The sequence below is a fragment of the Microplitis demolitor genome, chromosome 1, assembly GCF_026212275.2.
Source record: "Microplitis demolitor isolate Queensland-Clemson2020A chromosome 1, iyMicDemo2.1a, whole genome shotgun sequence".
NCBI lineage: Eukaryota > Metazoa > Arthropoda > Insecta > Hymenoptera > Braconidae > Microplitis > Microplitis demolitor.
Window position 1 is genome coordinate 13045282 of NC_068545.1, and position 22919 is coordinate 13068200.

Here is a 22919-nt window from a genome sequence, read left to right on the forward strand (position 1 = left end):
CCTTCAGTACAAAGCTCACTGATTCTATTTAAAAATATACTTTATAGTTCTACGTGGAGAAACTCGGCCACTGAACTTAAGTTATGATTTATGATACACACACTTGGAGATCCTGGTCAAGAGAGAGATTTCACACAACCAATTTTTCGGGTCTCGATTTTCGGGGCGTTCCAGTTGACCTCAAATGGGGGAAAACCGTGACCAATTAGGTGTCCGATTTCCTGGGCCCTTACCCTCACTCTTAGATTTTCCAGAGAGCGTCGTCTGAACTCCCACTACAGCTGGATGCTCTCTTATGTGCATGTGCACATATATGTGCGTATATGTGTCCACCCAAACGCAAGCACATTTACACATGAGCAAAACACACACACACATACATATTCATTTTTTAAACTAAAATTCTATCATCGTTACTATTTAGACTTTTATGAATTATTATTCATTATTTATTAAATATTATTATTTATCACGTCTGGTGTACTCACCTAGAACCCTTACTATTATTTATTAATTATTATTTATCAGATATTTAATTATCTACCAAGTCTGGTGTACTTACCTAGAACCTTTAACTATTGTTTATTCACTATTATTTATAAAATATTATGTTATTTACTAGGTCTGGTGTTCCCATCTAGAACTTTTAAACATTATTTATTTATTATTAAAATATGAAATATTATTATTTATCAAACTATGAAATATTTTTTTATGAATTATCTTTATGAAATATTTTTAGTTGAGATATTAAAAATGAGTCATTTGTTTAGTTAAAACATTCGTTAAATGAGTTTGTGTATATATCTTATCTATAATTCGAAAACTCATAAAATTTTTGTTTATTTGTTTGTTTTGGTCTTAAGCCGTTAAAAGCTTTTGTGACGCACCAAAGCGATTTCTAAAATGACCAGCGAGGTACTTAATGTATATTCTCATTATTCTGTTTTTAATTATTTAAAAATTATAACATGGAAAATAAAATGTTTAAATGTTGCCAGATGTAACAATGAAATTTTAAAAAAAGAAAAAAAAATAGATCCCATCGTTGTTCCATTGTAAGCATAGCTGGAAACGTTGAAGAATGGGTGAGAGTTTGCTGTGAGTACATGTTTTTTGTAAATCGATCATTTATTCTGAAAAGTTAGAATTTCAATAGAAGCGTGGTTCTAAAATTTTTTTTGATATTTTTTATTGAAAAGATATCTAAAAACAAACATTTTTTGACTTTCTAAAAATTTCGTTTAAACCACTTTTCACAAAGTTACAGGCATTTGAAAGAAAAATCTCTTCCTTTTTCAAAATTCGATGTTTCGAAAACGATTGGAGGAAAAAATTTAATAAAAAAACATGATGGCCTCCTTCAACCTATGCTAATAGATTAAAAAGTTTCAAGAAAATCCGAGGTTCAAAAGCTAAATGGTATCTGATTTGGCGTGAAACGCCTCATAGATAGCCCCACTGGGAATCGAACCCAGACCATGTTGGTATCGCGCTAAGTGCTCTATCAGTTGAGCTATCCGGCACTATACTAATTCCATTCAATTTGATCTATAACTTATTGAGCCACACCGTCCATCGTACGGTAATACACCAATTTTATAAAGTGGAAACCTACACAGAGTTAATTTTTTTATTTTGCTCTACAATCAACTGAGGCAGTACGAAATCTGCCGGGTCAGCTAGTTGATAATAAATATATATAGTCATAATTTAAACAGGGACAAAATTTTTTTATTAAAATTTAAATAATAAAAAAATAAAATAAATGCGATAGTTTCATTATTAATTAAGATACATTCACTTTCCTAAAATAGTTTTACGGTTAATTGAAGATTTTTGATTTTTGATTTAATCCAATATATTTTCAACGGAACTATCCGAATAATTTATTTAAATGTAGATTTCTTCAATACAAATATCATATTATTCAATTCAAGAAATCTACTTCTTCATTCAAGTATCGATATCTTAACTATTAATATATAGCGAGTTGTGCCAAGAATATTTGATTATTTAAAATAAATATTTTGTTTATAAATAATGAATGAAAATCTAACTAATCTAATTCTCCATAATTAACTCTTCCATTTATTTGTTTTAAAGAAAATATCTTAACTATAATGCTTTAATCTTCCGCGCTCTCATCATTATTTCTCACGGCGGATAAGTGATTGACAGTATCGTTGATCACTAATCAATCATAAGCGGCTCCCCTAATCGCATTCTCACCGCAAAAACCGCTCGAGTGAGGATGAAGAAGACGGAAGTTCTGTCTCTCTCATTCATCCAGGCTTTCTCTCATGATTATTGCTTAAAGTTGTCACGATATTTTAATATCGCGGCAGTCTCGCATCAGGTCGGTGGGCAACAGAGGGCAGCACACGCTGCTCACACGTCTCATCCGACACTGTATTATAATTATTGTTTGTTTACATGTAAGATTTTATTTAATTATTGTGCTAATAATACGTTATTGATTTCTTAGGTATAAAGTGTATTTGAATCAGGAGATTTCACTGATTAATTGAGCATATATTTGGATTTTGTAGCGCTGGGGGAAATAGTTGCGCATTTCATTTATGTGCTTATGATTATTTTGAATTGGTTGGCGCATGCGCGTCAACGCAGCAATTAGCATCAGTAAATTTATTTATTGTAAATAAATCTCTTAGTTTAGTAAATAAATCATTGATAGATTTATCTTAAAATCATATTAATAATTAATTATGGAAAATACAATTGGCCATTTAGCGTCGGGAACTTGATAAATTACACGGCCACAGTTATGTAGTACGTTGGTGGTACTTTTAATAAATAACATGCGACGGTTGTATATCTCTATTAGGTGAAGTGAGATATACGACAAAATGGCGTCGGCCTAGGTGCCGGCGTGAGATTCACGTGCTGCCATGGTCAGACGTGGGATAGTCTCTGTAAGAGTAGCGTGTGGGCTCTGTTACATTAAACTAATTATAAATTTGTCGCCATTTGGTATTTTGTGTAGATAATATAAACCCATTGGCATTAGTTTAGCATTTTGATAAATCACATAAAGGAAAATTCATTTACCGTATTAGCGTGCAACCAAGGGAGTTGAATAATACGTAAACTGTAAGTACTTTTTGGCTAATACATTGGCGTGTGATTTTGGTTCCCGAATTGGTGATCATTTGTATATAGCCTGAGCGTGAGAGAGATAGTAAATTCTGAGTATTAGTAACTGGTCATAAGCATATGATGGAATGCGTGAATGTTATACTCAGTAAATACGAGTACAGTCAGTGAAATTATTCAGTATTATTTTACCAAATGTTGAGTGCGGTAAATGTTTGGTTATTTTTCATTATGATTTATTAATAATTTGAGTTATAAATTATTATTTATTTGAGTATTATTTATGAATTATTATTGATTTGATGTATGCATTATTATTAAGCTGAGTCATGAACTATTATTTACTTGAATATTGATTATGAATTATTATTAATTTGCGTATTGATTATTATTAATTTGAGTTATTAATTATTGTTAATCTGAATTATTATTATATTTAATTTGAGTTTAATTCATCAAGTATTATTCAATTATCACGTGAGAGTGATCAAGGTATAAATACCAGTCATAAGTATTATACCCAATAGGTTATTTATCTTTATTGTTTGCGTTTAAATAATATTATTTTGAAATACCGTAAATTCGCCAGTGGAATTTACTGGGAATTGTTACTGAGAATAATTTGAATAAAATTACTTATGTTCACGTGCGAGTGAAATATTAATTATTATCAGATGTGGGTTTTACAATACATTTATTGTTTATGTAGTATTGTTACTATTTGAAGTTTATATACACATATTATTATTATTATCATTATTTTTGTCAGTGAGCTATTATTATTTTTCCAATTATTATTTATGTGAATATGCGATATATGTGACTGGTTAATTTATTAATTAATGGATAATTAAAACAAGTGGTCATCAACCCGGTATTTATTCAATTTTTTTATTTTAATTACTGCTATCTTTCTTGCTATCCTTATTCCTAAATCTGAAATCGCTATCCTGTGATTCATTTTATTTTCATTTTCATTTTTCTCCGTTGTGTTATTTTTGAGTTAATTTTGTTCGTGGGGCACACGAACTGGCGCCCAACTAGGTTTTCTAACCCAGCCTGAGCAGAGCAGCCAGTCCAGGGAGATTCAGGATATCTCCAGGTGGGACATTTGTTTTCTGGGTTTATTTTATTTTTTAGTTTCGACCAACGGAGAGCCATAACGGCTATTGAGCGCCAACCACACTCCGCCGTGGGACACGTGAAATAGAGGAGAACGTTATAAAGTATTCTCTTCGCTGACGCATTGTGCTCTCATTAAATCTCTCAGTTCTTAAAAAATCAATAGCGTTCTCATTATATCTTATAATAGTTTTGTTCTCATAATCAATCTCAGTGCATTCTCAATTCAATTATTCTCACCGCGTGTACCAGCATAGTTCACATCTAGACGCCATTTTAGCCATGTATTGCACGCGAGTGAAATTGCATTAAAAAAAAAAATATCGAGTGTTAAATAAAATTATTACTACCAGAACAATTCTCACATACCAAATCCTCTCATCCTCTCATTTTTTAGTGTACAAAAATATTTCTGCAGAGTTTTCCTACAAGACATAGAAAATAGAAAAGTGCAATGTGGATCCATTTCTTGTTAGTATTAAGAGCTCTTATTATCACAAGTATATTTTTATAACTGAATAACACTTTTCAAACGTTTTCAGAGAAAAAAATATTTGTGTATCATAGGACACCTGAGAAAAGCTAAATTCCTTTTCCGTTGTACATAAAACCCTAATTATTCATCGATTAATATGATATAATTTCACAATGGTAAATTATTAATTAGAAATTTTCAGGAATGACCTTGAACTTTGCCAACACCCTATAATTTTTAAATTAAAAATTGCCAACTTTAAAAGAAAAGTTTATCTTAGAATTGAAAAAAACACTCGTGTTTATTTCATCGAAACTTAAACGAATATTTCTCTAGTTTAGTAAAAAAGTAATTATTTTCGTTCTAATTTAAAAATTCAATCGTAAATCACTTATTTTCAGATTATAGATTAATAAAAAAAAAAATCTTCTTTGATTTATTCAATAAGTTTTGAAATCTTCACGTTTTTTTTTTTCTAATTTTATTTTCAATTCTAATCACTGAAATTAGCAGACATCTAATATTCTTAAAATAATAAACTAGTTAACTTTTGAACTAGATGATTTTTTTTAAATTGAAAAAATTACTCGTATTTATTTTTCTGTTAATTCAATCGAGTAAATTTTTACTTATAAAAAATATACATATATTGAAACTGTCACTTGAAAATTACTTATTCAATTCTCCATTTTGAAGTTATGAACCAACATAACAATTTCAAAGATATTATATGTTTCAAAAGTTATATTTTCTTTATTTTAAAAATTCCACATATGTGATAATTTCAAACGGTTCTAAGCGTTTTCATCCCCAAGACGAAATACTCCCAAACAAAAGATCTCTAAGACCCCAAATCTTGTTTAGAGTTGAAATTCCAAACTATGATTGATGGTGCATGCATATGTAGAAACGAAAAAGCGTTAGACGCCATTTTTAACTTCCCGCTAAGGAAATCGATGATTTTCAAAAATTTCGGGAAGTTATTGTTTTCACCCTGATTTTCAAAAATTGAGTTTTCATCAGATGTTGACGTTTTGAGGTCCTAGGAAGCTATTCTGACTATTTTCAGAATGATGTCCGAATGTCTGTATGTATGTATGTGTGTGAATGGACTATAACTTTTTAACTAATTAACCGATTTGAATGATTAAGGTAGCAATCGAAAGAGCTTGTTGGCCATCAACTTTCCTAAAAATTTCAGATCACTTGATTAAGTAGACTTGACAATATTTGTGAATTACGGCAAAAAAATTTTTATTTTTAGTTTTTTATTGATTTCTCAGAAACCAGTTGAACGATCAACTTTAAAATCTAATCAACTCTAGAACTTTATAAGCCGCGTCAAATGCGATGACAACCATCTCAATCGGTCGATTCGTTCGAGAGATATCGTTGGAGAAAGAAATGGTAAAAAACGGTTTTTTTCAATTATCTTTGAAGTAACTCATCCAATTAATTTCAAAATCTAATTAGCTCTAGAACTTAATAAAACGCTTCGATTGCCACCTTAACCATCTCAATCGGTTAATGAGTTTGAGAGATATCTTTGAAGAAAAAAATGGTGAAAATCAGATTTTTCGAAATATCTTCGATATCGCTGAACCAATTTAATAAAGTGGAAACTTAAAACATGCAAACCTTCTCAATAAGACAATTTATAAATAAATTGAGAAAAATATAGATAGCCCGAACTGGGAATCGAACCCAGACCATGTCGGTATCGCGCCGAGTGCTCTACCAGTTGAGCTATCGGGCACTATACGATATTCCGTTCAATTTGATCTATAACTTATTGAGCCACAGCGTCCATCGTATGGTATTACACCAATTTAATATAGTGGAAACCTAAAACATGCAAACCTTCTCAATAAGATTGCGTGATTAAAATGTGTAATTTGCCACGTCAATTTATCTGCTCATAATATTTGTCAAACTTATAGTTCAATACGCACCGAGCAATATTAGATTTCATCTCAGATATGTTTTTGGGATCATACGCAAGGCACCTCCAACACATTCTGCCTCATACTTAATATTGAAGTTACCAAAAAATTATAAATGGGTTGGACCTGTAACGCCACCGTCCATCTTTTGGTTTTAAATAAAATTAATTATCAAATATTTCATAATTTTTATTCAATTTATTACAATATGGTACACATGCGATATCACCCAACAATGCATTTTTTAAACTTTTTTGGATCACAAGTCAGTGGGACCAATTGTCAGGGGATCAAAACGCTCAGAACCATTCTTAAAATTGGAATCGAGAAAAATCAACAAGTACTCGTGTAGATTTCGAAAAATGTTACATAAATCAAGCAAACTTTTGATTTTTGTTTTAATTTATAAATAGGGATGTGCGAATCTTGTTCAATTCAATATTCTAGCCGAATATCAAATAGCTCGAAATATTCGAATAGTTTGAAATTTTTCTGAATCTTCGGCAAATAACATTATCGCATCTGAGAAGTTTAATATTTATGGCTTTATCAAATTCTAAAGCCATTATATTATTATATTTGTAATAATATTATTAATGAATTAATTTATAATAATCGAGCTATTCGAACATTTCGAATCTTCGAGGTGAATCTTGAATCGAATTGGTCGATTCGATTAGCCTCGAATAATTTGAAGTTTCAAGTATTCGCGCACCCTTCTTTATAACCTAAAAATAAATGATTCAAAATTTTATCTTCAAATTATGACGAAAATAATTATTTTTTTAATAGACAAAATAGCAATCCTCCCAATCCCAAAAAAAAAACAGGAGTGTTGTTATCAATTCAAAAAAATTTTTTTTTTAAAGATTAGGAAACTTTTATTTTAAAAAATGTCAGATGACGATGAACTTGACGATCATTTTTGAGTCTATGAAAATAAAAATAACATTAATATCTAGTTTTGAAATTAATTATACTTGCATCAATAATATTCAATGCAATAGTCTAATCAATCTGAACTATTTATCACAAAATACATTTTTTTATATTTTTAATATATTATTAAAATATATATTTTCATTTTTAATATAATATACACAGTAGTTTATTATTATGATGTCAATTATACTATTATTAGTATTATGATTTCTTCGTTAGTTAAATGCTCAAGGGGTTATTACCGATAGTCCAACTCTACCAAGAGCTTCACCTGAGTATCAAATTGTTACTGCTACGATGATCTATCAACAAGATAGCCAGTATGTGCAGCAGACCAAGTTTCGTTGCCTTAGGAAACGGAGAGATCCGAGGATAGCATCCTTTTGAATGCAAGATGTCAGAAACTCAACTTGCGATAAAAAAGTTGATATACTAGCCAGTGCAGACACAAAAGTCTGCTTCATCCCTCTTAGGACGCCAACAATAAGTACGACAAACTTGACACTGTAGCCTGGGTGAAGATCGTCAATTTCGAACAGGAAATCCTGATATATCTGGTGTTTGTGCTCTTCTTCAACCGTGATGTTATACTCAGTGATTGCTGAGAACTCAATGACATAAATGTCACGAGTGGTTTTATCAAAGAGCACAATATTAATTTTATTTTGGTCAATCTTCCGCGTTGTTGCGAATGCCACGTTCCAATACATATTGTAACGGTCATTCTCAACAACTTGCGGAATATCTCTTGACAGATAAGGCAGCACTGGCGTTTTATCGAGACCGTGCATCTCAGGATGTTGCTTACACACCCTACATATAGTGTCGGGTAACTGCATCTGAAGCACATTAGCATGGTATTTGAGAGTATTGATCAAACCATCTTGGCAGGCAAAAATATACCCTTCGGTGTCTGACATCAGGCTAGCTAACTTAAGGAAGGAAAACGTCAGCTGGGTGGACAAGCTTTGATCACGCTCGTGTTGAAAGAACACGTGTGTGTACTGAACAGTTTTTGCTGCTCAGCGTTTCTGATTACTCTCTTCGATTCCTCCTTAGGAAGTTCAATTAGAGGGTTTACTCTCCTAAGACCGAGGGATTTTGCCGCGTATATCGCTGCCTTATATAAGAACGCTCCCTTATGCCTATTCTCATGACGATAAACAATTTCCATAAGGAAGTCATCTTCATCTGCAGTGAAATAGACAGGTTCGTATATTAAACCCAACACCAAACGATCATGTAGCCACTCCAAGCTCTGCAGCTCTCTCTCACCGATGTGTCGGGAAAGGTTTAATCTGGTGACTGAAGATTTAGGGTGCATACTCCAATTAATGTTCATGACTTTACGCGTCTTGATATCGAGGTCTTTAAACTCTCTCTAGGCCCATTAGAGGACACCGAAGGAGTAGAGTAGTACCGAGACAGCAATCATGTTTGTTGGAGCAACTTTCTTCTTTCCGAAAAGTTCTGATAACCAGATTTTCCGGAGTCTCTGCACATACTTGCTGCAGAGAGTCATTTTGATTTTAGAGACGTCCTGCATAGGACTCCCATCAATCTCTAGATATTTTTATTATTATTATTATTATTATTATTATTATTATTATTATTATTATTATTATTATTATTATTATTATTATTATTATGGTTGTTATACAACTTACCTTAGATCATTTATTTTTTATCAAATATTTTGAATAAACACAGGTCATAACAATAAATAGTTAATACGAAGAGGGAGGTTAAATGCACCACAACACATGGCTCTGAATACATGTATATTTTATGTATATATATATATATATATATTTTTTTTTTTTAACACGTAGAAAATTAGACGCCGACACGTGGTCACCAATGTCGTATCATAATGAAAGCCCTTAATTTAACGACTACTTGATTGGTTTTGTTGTTGTTTTTTTATATAACTTATTAACTACTCACTCGGCGGGTTTCGTCGTTTACTGGTAAATTATTCTGAAAGTAGATTAGGTTGGTACTCTGGGACGAGAAGGATCCGAGGCTCAACTCGTTATCGTCCCAATTAAAGTACAGCTAGTAATAAGTTAACCGTAAGTAGGATAAGTTTTTATTCAATTTAAATATTTCGATGTTAAGTGGCGTGGAGGACAAACAACTCGGTTGCGAATCAAGGGGGAGTCATTGCGATCGACGGAGCCGAAATGCCAGACGATGTCAACTGCCGAGCCTGCGAAGTGACTGCTGGAGCAATTAACCAAGCTACCAATTAACACTCAATGCCGAGATGGAGGCAAGCCAACAGAAAGTCGGGACGAGACAATGACGTTCAGCGGAGGGTCCAGTGACGGGTAACCGGCGGATGTTAAGTGCCGAAGGGCAATATAAGCACTATAATATTTAGCTATTGCTCCAAGGTAGTATAACTGAACGGGTAAACAGCCGTGAACAAAAGGCTGTTAAATGTTACTATAGCCGGGCCTGATGGGATGTCTTGAGGAGCCCGTATTGCAGCCATCTGACAGCTGGGAAAGTTAATTGAAAAGATCCCTGTTTGGATGGAGACGTCGTCGAGTGACCAAGAATGCCGCCACCTGATCGCCCGGTCAGAGACTAAGAAACAAAACGGGACTTGGAAGGAAAGATGATGACTGGCGGCCATTCTGGATCGTGCCACGAGATTGCCAACACGCGGTTTGTCGTTTTTTGTTTTTTTTTTTTTTTCCTGTTGACGAGACGTTTCACGAATCATTACTTCAATTTAAGTAATTCACAATAAAACTACATTTGGTAAATTGTACAGAGTGGTTTGTCATGTTTTTTTTTCTGGAGCCGGAGAATATTGTGCCGTGATCGGCTGGGATCTCCCGAGTGAGCGGCTATAGCGGGCTTGGTGCAAGAAGGACGAAGTTAGAGATATTGCTGGCCACGTGGAGTTGATTCAACGGGAAAATTGGAAGAGTGACGGGTTGCCGACGGTAAGCGAGTTGTCTGTCATCCTCCTCGTAAATGAATCGAGCCGGGATCGAAGAGATTGTTATTTGGGTCGGACTTATTTTGGTCGAGTACCTTTATTGTTATTTATTTTTCCTATTAATTGACGGGGTCAGTTAACACCGCGCGTCGTTGTCGCGAGGAGCGGAACGATACTGACTCGAGTTATTGTCGCTGATGCGCTGTCAAAGCTGATTTTTTTTTATTATTATTTTATTCTTATGTAGTATTATTCAGGAAAATCAAAATATTTTTTTTTTTGGTTGCGCTGTGTTTGTTACCCACTTATATTTTATTTTGTGTTCTAATTTTTTTTGAGATCATTTTATTTGTTTGTTTAGTATCGTGATTGTGCCTGGTGAGATCACTCCGTAATTAGAAGTGAGTCACTTGTTAGTTACAACCCGGGCTTGAGCCTTGTCAATTCGCAGGAGTCGGGAAAATTGACGGACGAGATTTGGTGGCGAATGGACGTCAAGCGTGCTACCGGTTGCCACTCTGATATATGACGCGAATTTGCCGGTAAGTTACCTGGTAAATGGACTGCAGGGAATACTCAGTACGTACCCGGTACGAGTTGACGTCCGGGCGCGGTCAATTTCATAATTTATCGAGTCGGTCGTGAATGCGGCGTGTTAGCTGGGGTACGTTTGCGTTTATTTGGGAACGGCAGGCTTCGTTTGCGATGCTCGAGGAAGCCAAAAATTCGCTTTCGGGTATTATGAGGAGCGACATTACGGGAAGACCCGTGAGTCCACGGCTTGTATAGGGTGGGGGAAGAATGAATGGAGAAGCGAGGATGCGAGATTGACTGCTAGTAGTATAGTATGCGAGTGAATGGAGTAGGAAAATAGAGAGAAGCTGTTGAGGAAGGACTATGGTGTCCGAAAGTTGAGATTCGGAGTTGCTCGAGTACAAGCAGACCCGATAGTCGAGTTTGGGGTCTTGGAGCGAGTGGTGGTGAACCGGAGAGCCCCAAAGGTAGACCTCGACCACACCCTCGATGGATTCCATTTTGTTCGGGCTAGTGGCTCTGCGTATTGAGTTTTTTGAGACGTTTTGTCGTGAGATTTGTCGTTTTGATATAAGAACCGCGTCATAAAAACCGCGACCCTCTCTCCACAACCTAGCATACTGAGCTCACCAGGACATGCCGCTATCACCGTTCATTGCTGTCATCTCCGAAGGATTTAGGTATTAGGTTTTAATTTACGTGTACGTTTAGACCCGTTGCCGATACCGGGGAATTAAAAATCGACTGGCGTCCGTCAGGATCTGGAGGAAATGAGAGGAGTGATCGGTAGGCAAAGTGCAACATAGCCCGATTTTGTGTAATTTGAGTTTGAGTAATTGAGTAAATTTATTGAGTTAATGTGGAGGTCTAATTTTGTTGAGTTCAATCAAGTATTAAGTAAAATATACGTTACAATGATGTTTTAAAATATTTGCATAACTAGAAAACAAATGCCTTCTTCTCTTGTTTTATAGATGCGCGACTAGAGTCAATCAGTCATATATTGACAGCATAACAGCATACATCTGTATATCAATAAACTATATCTCTCTTTGCCTTTCTTTTACTGCTGTTAATTGTGGTGTTATTATTTCTAATATAAGTGTGTTATCATTGTAGTGTATAAGTGATATTAATTTAAGATACCAGCCACTACAATTTAGTGCCAGAAGTGGGATAAGTGCGCGTAAACTTTGTGTGTCGTGTGAAGTTACAAATATAAAATTAAAATAAAAATATCGGTCAAAATATCGAGACACGACGGAAAAGGCAAAGATCAATACAAAAACGATCGTGGTTCGTTCGTTGTTACTAAAGATGCAAATAATAATAAATTAAAAAATAATTCGGTGATCAATTAAACGAGTTTAGTGAAAACATTTTTTTCGTTTTATAATGAAGTGTGTATGTGAATTTATTTAAATTTAGTGATGAATTAAATACATTTTGTGAATATTGAAGTGCGTGTAGTAATATAAGTAAATTCGGTGATTAATTAAAAAAAAAATAAAAAAGTTCCATGGATATGTGTTATTGTGTTGAAATTCACGTAGTAATATAAATAAATGCGGTAATGAATTAATTAAGTCTTGTGAATATGTTTTATCATATAGATTTCAAATGCGTGTAATAATTAAACTGAATTCAGTGATTAATTTTATAAGTTTTATTAAAAAATTTTTTTAATCGGCGTCAAAGTACGTATTGGAATTTACTTGTGTGATATACCACATATGTAAAAAAAAAGTTCGTGATTAATGAATTAGTGTTGTGAAAATATTTTTATTAATTTATGTTAAAGTGCGAGTATGCGTAATTATGTGTGTGATAAAGATATGAAATAATAGTGATCAAAACATTTAACGCCAGATATTGTTATTATTTTTTTTTTTTTAAACACAGTGAAGCTGGAAGAATATTTTCTTTTTAGCAACATTTGAGGAGTTGGAGTTAAACTCATGAACAACTTGAAAATTCGGAAAGAATGAATTTTTGATGTATCATTATTTAATACTACTAGTAGTTACGTGAAATAAAAAATAATAGAAACGTCATTTTATCAGACACAAATTAACTAAAAATATCGTGATATCCAACCGCTCTTTTGTATTGTAATCGATTAAGGTGATTAATAAACCGGGTATATTTAATGATTTTGTGTTGAAGAACGATAGATAAAAAAAAAAATAACATTTGTATAGATAGTCAATGTGAAAATACTTTTTTATTGTCCTGTCACGCTGTATAATACCTCAAGTATTTTATTGAGTCAACGAATATAAATTTAGACGCATAAATAAGGAATTTTGTAAAACTGCTAATATTATTATCATGAATTAAATTTAAAAAAAAAAAAGAAAAATCAATATTAACAAAAATAATTTTAAATTTTGTTTATTTCAATGTGATTGGAAAGGTCCTTATGAAATTGAAAATAAATTAAATAACGTAGTTTACAGAATTAGGAGACTACCAAATGGAAAATATAAAGACGTACATGTAAATCGACTGGCACCATACTATGATCAATAAGAGATAATAAAAGAGAAGTCCAGCTGGAGTCCTGAACGACCTCAGTGTAGACGTTGAAAAGGGTTTCCGGGATTCTTCAGTCAATTGGTAAGACTAGGATATATCTCTTTCGAACTGATAGAAGTGAAAAATTTGTCTGGACGACTTACTAAAGACTGGTATAGTCCTTGAAAGAAGTCTGGCAGTGGACCCTGAATAACCACACTGTAGACACTGCCGACAAGTTCCCGAGATTCTGAAAGAAGTCTGGCAGAGGGCTCTGAACAATCTCAGTGGTAACGTTGTTCGAGGGATTCTAGATATTCTATTAGGACTGGGGATGTTCTAGGTTCGATTATTAGCTGAGGGAAGTCTGTCTGAAGGCTCTGAACGATTGTTAGTTGCAAGGGGTTCCCGAGATTCCAGTGCCTTTGATGAGAAACTGGATATTTCTTTTGATTTACGTGAGCCCAGCTAAAATCAGAAGTTTGAATTCTTAGGGCTTATCATTGGTCAACAGTATCCTGGCAGGAGCTTTGAGATACATCTGGAGTTGACATAGTCAGCATTTTTCTTAAAGAGTGCGCGACTTCTGGGAGATAGGTGGATACCCTGGAGAGTTTTCGAGGAACTTTTAGGGGGAAAAATTGAAATTCGTTGCAACGTGTATTATTCAGTAATCATTGATGTGTTAGCTCGAGATAACACATCAGCATATGAGGTTAATGAGTCGAACAGTAGAACATTGAGCATGTAAGATCGGAAATTATTGAATTAATCATAATGATAGTTTATAAATTAACAACTCACAAATAATAAGATGTAACGATGAAATATGCTTAAGTATAAAATTAAATAAAATGTTGGAGATACTCGTTTTGTTTTCTTTATTATGTGCAGATAATATTTCCAATTTCATTGGGGAATATGAGAAGGAATCCATTCCTAGCCCTTCAAGGAGAAGAGAAAGGAGTTCCTGTTCCCATCCCGTACCAGTTCCCATTCCCTTAAAGATCCATTAATCATGACGAGGGTTACATTTTTTATTTGATTTATCTTGATTCGTTGATTAGAAAAATAGAGTCACGCGTATCGATTAACTTCTTAGCAGAATATTTTATTTTTTTTATTAATTCTTATCTCAATTAAATGATAGACTATTTTTTTAAATTTTTTTATTATCTTTGCGTTAGCTTACCGGTTTGTTTTTGAGCTATGGTGTTTTTTTCCCTGCAGGATGATAGATAGGGTGTGTTAGGACCATAGTGGAATCAAACCAAAATTGTAAATGATTTTAATTTCAATTAAGTTCAATTCTTCCAACACAATTTTTATCAGGACGATAATTTATTGAGAAGGGCGTAGAATAACGAATGTGAAACTGATGTTTTAAAATATTTAAATAACTAGAAAACAAATGCCTTCTTCTCTTGTTTTATAGATGCGCGACTAGAGTCAGTCAGTCATATATTGACAGCATAACAGCATGCATCTGTATATCAATGAACTATGTCTCTCTTTGCCTTTCTTTTACTGCTGTTAATTGTGGTGTTATTATTTCTAATATAAGTGTGTTATCATTGTAGTGTATAAGTAATATTAATTATAAGATACCAGTCATTACAACCCTGGCGGATTCGTGATCACTGTAAAATCATCGTAAAACGACGGTAGAAAGACCGTAATGTACGGTACCGACAAATGACCGTATATCGACTGTAAAAGAACCGTCATTTGATGGTGAAAGACAAGTGCCGTTGTGAAAATTCTCGACAGTAACTGTGACGATTAGTTGATACTTGATTACTGATGAATAAAATACCATGCAACGTCTTACACTGTTTTTAAATGTTATTTCGGTAACAATAATCTGAATCGGTAGCCTTCCGCAATGCCATTAACTATAGCGTCATTTCTGGACACGTCTGCTCGCTTCGAGCGACCAGAGTCGAATGCTTGAGTCCCTACTCCCCAAACTAAAAACATTATCGCCATTTTTATCAGCACTGTACTTCACTCCATAACTCCAACTCAATATTAAAGACTCAACAGGCAATAATTAAGGGCATTCTATTGATTATGGATATACCAATGTGGTTGCTCTCCTGGACTTGGCTTCGGTTGAGATCGCAGACCAAATTCCTGAATTTAAGTGACCAGCGGTTACCCTCAGCAGCACACTGGTCAAAACTGTCCACTGAGGTCTACCAACTAACCGCGAAACTCCAAAAATGACCGGAAATAGCGGCTTCCACAGCGATAATGGCCACAAAATTATTGCTAAGTCCTGCCAATCATAATATCAAAAAAACTAATCTCATGTTCCTAATCCATAGTCCGTATTTTGGAGCGCTAGCATTTCAGCTAGACTTATGCAATCCACATAGAAGTCTCATAGGGTCAGGCAAGCATCCTGACATCAGATACAACCGGGTGGCAATTACTTGAGCCCTACTCCACGGTTGTTCTGACTTGTTTACATACTCAATACACCCAAAACTGTAAATCCAAAACTCCAACCAAACTCTAATCTCAAGCCATATCCCATAATAATTTCCCATAAATCTGATCCTAATTCTTTACTCTAATTTTTCTTATCAACAACTTTATCTGTAGCCAGACGTTACTCTATATTTCATTCTTAAACTATAACTCAAATCAAAAATCTGTATCGAAATCGTAAATTACTGTAAGCTAAACTATAAGTCTTGAGTTATCATGCTCGAAAATACAATACAATTAGTTGGTGCTTGTGAAGTTAACTTTAATCCAAGCCTCGGACAAAAAATAACGTCACAATATATATATATATATATATATATATATATATATATATATATATATATATATATATATAATACACACATAACATACATGTACATGATAGAAGAGAGGAAAGAGGAAACAGGCCCACTGCGCTCTGCCTGTGGCAGTGCCTTCTCTCTCGCTCATTTCCATTGCACTTTCTCATGTCACGTTACTTTTTCTGTGTTAGGTCTCCATCCCAAACGCGCGTAAAGAAGATTAGCTTCAAAAAAATTTTTTTTTTTAAACTCCCTAATATATAAATAAGATCGATTAACAAAACACAACTATTTGTTTTTCAAACACACACTTAAGAATTCCAGTAGAATAAAAGAAGAGGCCTGCTAAAATTTATGCACTTATTATTAATATTAAGTACTTCCTCATTGCAATTTTCTATTCCCTATTTGAATAGATCAAGGAAATTTTTGTTTCAGTTTGAAAGATTTACTCATCATCTAATTATTGTATTAGAAAGCACATTCCATATTCTTGTTCGAAATTGTTAGCTTCATAAAAACGTTTTTCTTATCATTTTTTGATTAATTTACTCTTCCAAAAGTTATTCAACGTCAAATTTATATTCATAGTAAATTTCAGTAATAATTCATGTTTATGACGAAAATACCATTTTTATCAAAAAATGTTGTGAAACTTTTTGTAGACCATTTTATTCTCAATAAATTATTTTCTACCGTTTTTGAAATTTGGCAATGCTTATTATTATTATATATTAGCCATTTGCATTTAAATGCTAATTTCTTAATTATAATCGTGTTCTGACCATTTTTAACCAGTTTTCGAACTGAAAATGTTACATTTTTCGACTTAAGGTACTTGTTTAAAAGTAACTCAACAACATTGCGCGGACCATGGAGAAAGACTGCAACCTCTCAAAGTCTTACCGAACATGGACTGAAAAGCATTGCAGTTGCAAAATCTATCTCCTCCAGTCGTAATCTAGAATTCTCATTGGCCAAGTCTTAACTCGACTCCCGCTACTTTCAATCCAGCCATCTTATTAGAGCGCAGGTACCGAATTTTCCCACTCCGCGCCGAACATTCTAGAACCTGGCTCTCGGGTATAAAAGAAGGGAATCCGAGAGCAGCAGCGTATTCATTATTTTCTTTACTTTTACCCTTTAAGGGAATGAACAAGCGGATAATAGCTCGTTCGGAATCCGAAAGAGAACAAGTGACGAAGCCTTTTCCATAAGCTACCATGTTGACTAGTGCTGGAAGACTGGTACCACGAGGGGGGGGGGGGCTTTCCAAGCCCATTTCGATAAGAGTCTCTTTATTTTCTGAGATGACCCTGGTGTTTAGCCTAGAAGAGATAGGACTCGTGGTGGATGTGGTTAGATACCACGCACAGTGAGGAGTTTTGATTATACCTCCGGATAATCTCCACCTTAGTCGATTATTTTCGACTAAGAGTGTCGTCCGGGTAGTAAATGGGGTATACACCTCGCAACGCGTGTATGCCCAAAAGGGTGAGAAAACCGCCTCTGGTCGGTGGAAGTGGACTTAGATTAGGTCCCGTTACATTATTTCATTACACATACATGCATACCTACAAACATATTTACACTGACAATTTGTTATTTTCGAATAATGCATCCTATGAATTTATATTATTTTTTAAGTACAAATAGGGTTCAGAATCACCGATAAAGATGCATTTGATAAATATAATTGCATTACCTTCATGATTACTTGCTTCTCCATACTTTGTAGTGCCAGCAACATGAGTAGCTCCAGTTGCAAGACTCTTGAGGGAGTTGAAAAATGCACTCATTGTTGAAATAAATTCTCTGATTTTTTTTTCTTTAATTTTCTTCTTATTTCATTTCTATAACATTATTTTATTTCAATTTTAATTAGAAATACACTCATTCAAAAAATTAAAAAAACAAAAAAATTTTGCTCAGTAAAACGAATGGTGGCTTTAAAAACTTCATTAAGTTCCCTACGAGACGCTTTCTCAATTTTTTATAGAACAAAATTATTTCTATCTGTAGCATCTGTGAGAAATAAGTACAAAGAACGATTTATTTTAGTTTTTTAGTAAATCGCTTGCTACCTTGGAAATATCGATTGAATAACTAATGTTGCCAGGTTTTTTTTTAAGTGAATGTACCCTTAATAACCTCGTAAATTTTTACATTGATCCATCGAACCGTTTTTCCGGGGTGATTGATCAAAGTTTTACAAAACAATTAAAGGAACAAGTTTTGCTCCTGTGATTGTGTTGTCATCATAAAAATGAAAAAATAACTTTTTTCGATTTTTGCATTAGTGACTAAGTAAATGCAAAATAAATAGAAAAAAAAATTTTCGACAAATTAAAAAAAATACCAAATTTGAATGAATTTAAAAATAAAAGTCCAAAATTTTCTTTTTTATTAATTTTTTTTCTCCTCTTTACCTTACATTAACTGAGTAACTAACGCAAAAATAGAAAAAAAAAAACAATATTTCATTTTAATGATAATAACATACCCACAGAAGCGAAAATTGATCCTTTAATTAGTTTGTAAAAAAGAACCTGGTAAAATTAGTCTTTCTATCGATATTTCCGAAGTAGCAGTCGATTTACTAGAAAACCAAGAAAAGTCATTTTTTCGATATTTATTTCTGATAGATGTTCAAGATAGAATAAATTATTTTTTATAAGCATACAATAGAGTCTTGTAGGAAACTCATTAAACTTTTTGAAGTCGCCTTTCGATTCACTGCCCGATCATTGGTACACGGAAAGAAAATTCCACTATTATTTACGATGGTGACATCGTAATCGTGGATTATCGATGAAAGACGATTTTATCTCATTATATATAAGTATATATGATTATATATGAAATCATACATAATTATATATATATATATAATCATTAATGGAATTACATATGATTATACATGGTTATACACAGGGAATATAATTCCAGTTAAATTGACGATGCTAACATCGCAATTTGACCTATTAATTATTATAGTGGTGGACCATACCTTCAAAATCATACCTCTCACTATGTAGAATTAAAAATTTCATTTAAGAAATAATACTTCAGACAAATAATGCAAAGTCTTGAGCTCTATAGTAGAAATTACGATGTGAACATAGTAAAATTTGAAGAGAAATTTTAAATAAAAGAGTAAAATAATAATCGTTTAGGAGATGGATTGGAACCTGAGTTCCTTTTAATGCAAAATGTCTGACGCCTTGGACCACTCGGCCACAGCAGAGCCGACAAGTCTACCGTGTTTTTAAGATTTTAAAATGAGATCTTAAAAATAACTTTATTCGCTCATGGATGATTATATATAATTATTGGGGTGCTTCATTTCAGAGCAACATTTTTTTTCTAAGTGCATGTGAAAAAAATCATATTTCAACACAAAAAAACAATTTTCGCGCAAGAAAAAACATTCTATGTCGATTACAGACCTTGCTCATTTATAAATTCGATTTCCCTTTTAAATAACACGGGATAAAAAATTTTTTTTCATTTCGAGTATTTTTAACTCGTTAACAAATCAAAGGGTCAAATAGACTAATACTGTTTTTGAAGAAAATTGAACGCTCTACAAAAAAAAGTCTCTCATCATTTTTAGATCAATCTGCCTGTTTAAAAGTTATTAGAGCTCAAAGTAAAGTTGGAGATCTTTTTCCTTTTCAAACGAAACTATCATTCTTATCACAAAATGTTATGAAGTCTTTTCTTCGACAATTTTATTCTCTACAAATTATTATCCGTAAAGTATTTTCTAATTTCGCATTGTTTTCTAGTTATTTCCATTTCAATTTCAAGCTCTTAAAAAAGCGGTTCTGATCGATTTTAAGAGCGCGATATTGAAATAAAAATAACTAGGAAACAATGTGGAATTTGAAAAAGCTTTACTGATTATAATTTGTAGACAATGGAATTGTCACTGTGTTTTTTTTTTGCTCTTTACCTTACATTTACTGAATAACTGATTCAAAAATGAAAAAAAAATCCGAAAAAAATTAATTTTTTTATTTTGATAATGATTACACAGATTAAGGAACAAAACTTGTTCCTTCAATTGTTTTGTTAAACTTTGAGCAATCGGCTCGGACAAACGGTTTAACGGATCAATCTGAAAATTTCCAGGGTTTTCGGGGGTACATTAAGCTATGAAATCACCTGGCAACATTAACCTTACCATGAAAATTTGCGAAGTATCGATGATTTGACTAAAAAACCAGAAAATCACCATTTTTGTGGGTTTTTCAAATTGATATTAAGGAAGAAAAAAATTGCTTTTTTTTTTTAATTGAAAATCGAACTTGTCGGGATTTTATTCAAGTTTTTTAAACTGCTCTTTGAATTTCTGTGCGACCATTAGTTGCTGAGATATGGATAATTACAGACAAAAGGAACTTTCTCATTTGAAGGCTGATGTCTCAGCAGCAAATTATCGTACAAAGAAAAACAAAAAAGTAAATTGTAGCTGAATAAATTTTCTAAACGAGCCATGAATTGGTTTATTTTTTTGTAAATTCTCCCGGCCTCATAGACCTAAAAGACGAAACCAAAAAATTTAGAACAATTTTGTCTCGACCTATTTCTTATGATTCCATAAAAACCATGGCTGAAAAATCATTATGCTGGAAAATCTTTAAACTAGAGATTTCAACCTTCAATTTGCTTATTTTATTGGGCAGGCCCCGATCACACAGGAGTATATTTCACAGAGAGGTAATTGCGCAGAATCAATTTACACATGTATATATTGCACAAAAAACTTTAGTACAGACGAAGGTTACCCATAGCATTTTTTTTACACAGATCCCGTTTGCACAGAATTACTTGTAATTTTACCATCTGTGATACAGATTATACAAACAACTTTACGAAAATGACGTTCGATGGATCAGAATCGTCAAATAATCCATTATGAAGATTTTCAGATCATTACTAACCCTTTATTCAAATTTTTAATCAATTTTTAAATTAAAAATCTGAACCTTTTAATTAAAATTTATACTAAATTCAAATTTTTTTTTTATTTTGCCGGCGAAACTATTAGATGTATCACAAAATTTCACAAACTCTTATTGCAAACAATTTTATTCACTGTCAAATATATTTAAGTAGTTTATCTATCGAGTGCGATCGTGTTTAAGACGCGAGTGTGAAGATTGGTGCCCGAGCCGAAGGTACCTACACACGAATGTCTTAGACTCGATTGTACAATATAAATACATTAGTTTTTGTGACAGATATTTGAAATTTACTATATTTAGTGCCTATAAATGGCAGGTTAGAAATCCGCGTTTATTTATTTGGTAAGATTATTTTGAATATTTATTGAAAATTAGAGAAAAGTCGGTAAGTGGACGAATTAAAATGATGATAAATTTTGTCACAAGATGGCTCGTTAAGTTACTTCGATATTTTTTTGTCGTTTGCTATCGCACATGTAACCAAAAAATATTTTTTTATCCGATGATGACGTCACTATTAGAACGATTAGGTATCTTTTTTAACAGCTGTATCTTATCTAATATTTTTAGCTGCCGGCTATAGGTGCTAAATGTCGTAGATTTCTAGTGTCTGTCTCAAAAACAAAGTTTCGATTTTGCATGATATTTTTTAGTTATTTGCATTTCATTGTCAAATTTTTAAAAAAGTCGTGTTCTGACCGATTTCAGAGCTTTACATTGAATCACAAATAACTGGAAACAATACTGAATAATTATTAGAATATTTTGATTTTTTGTAACTCATATGAATTTTTTTATTGGTATAATAAAAAAAAAAACATAATGAAACACTGTGGAGGATTAAAAATTCTCTAAAAAGAATATCCACAACCCTTACTTTTTTGAAATATTCGGGTGCATTCAGAAATGCTCTAGCTCTACCTATATCCAAGCATTGCTATATAGCGAGAGCTAGAGCTAGAGCATATCCTAATACATCCTGCGTTTTCTTATCATAATATGTCAATTTTTGGTAAATACATCAATTTTTTTAATTGAAAGCTGCGGGGAGTAAAAAACGTCGAGAATTCAATCATACATGATCAAACATTAAGATTTTACTTACGTAAAAAATGATCATACCACTTTTCATAAATCATACACAACCAAGCATGACGCTATGCCTACAATTTTTTGGGATATTATAAGGATATCTCTCGCAACTCCGAGCTCACCATGGAAACTCTACAGCATCACCGTAAATGCTCGGTGGGAACACCGTGGATTTGTTTCATTTTTCCATGACGAAACCACAGTAGTTCCATAGCAATTTGACTACGTTTCTCCAATATTTCTGATGTGTTTCTACGCTTTAGTAGAAGTTTGTCAATGATAATTCAATAGTTTCGCAATTATTATGCGATAAATTCACCGTAGAATCATTCAATGAAATTCAGGCAGCCATACACCGCTGTGTAGCTAAACTCCAATTTTTTTACGATCTACACACTAATATCATTATCTAATTACAAATACGCTTTCATTCAAAGAATAATTTATTTT

General features: G+C 33.1%; 1 protein-coding gene across 2 annotated transcripts in view; it reads right to left on the reverse strand.

Annotated features, from left to right (window-relative positions):
- Positions 1 to 18222, reverse strand: part of LOC106693955 (TBC1 domain family member 30-like) — a 526797-nt gene extending 508575 nt beyond the window's left edge. For both annotated transcript variants that reach the window (XM_053741241.1, XM_053741239.1), the window contains exon 1: positions 18110 to 18222. In XM_053741241.1, coding sequence (XP_053597216.1) covers positions 18110 to 18203 — 94 coding nt within the window. In that variant the 5' untranslated portion in view covers positions 18204 to 18222. The remainder of the gene's footprint in view (positions 1 to 18109) is intronic.
- Between the last annotated feature and the right edge of the window lie 4697 nt (positions 18223 to 22919).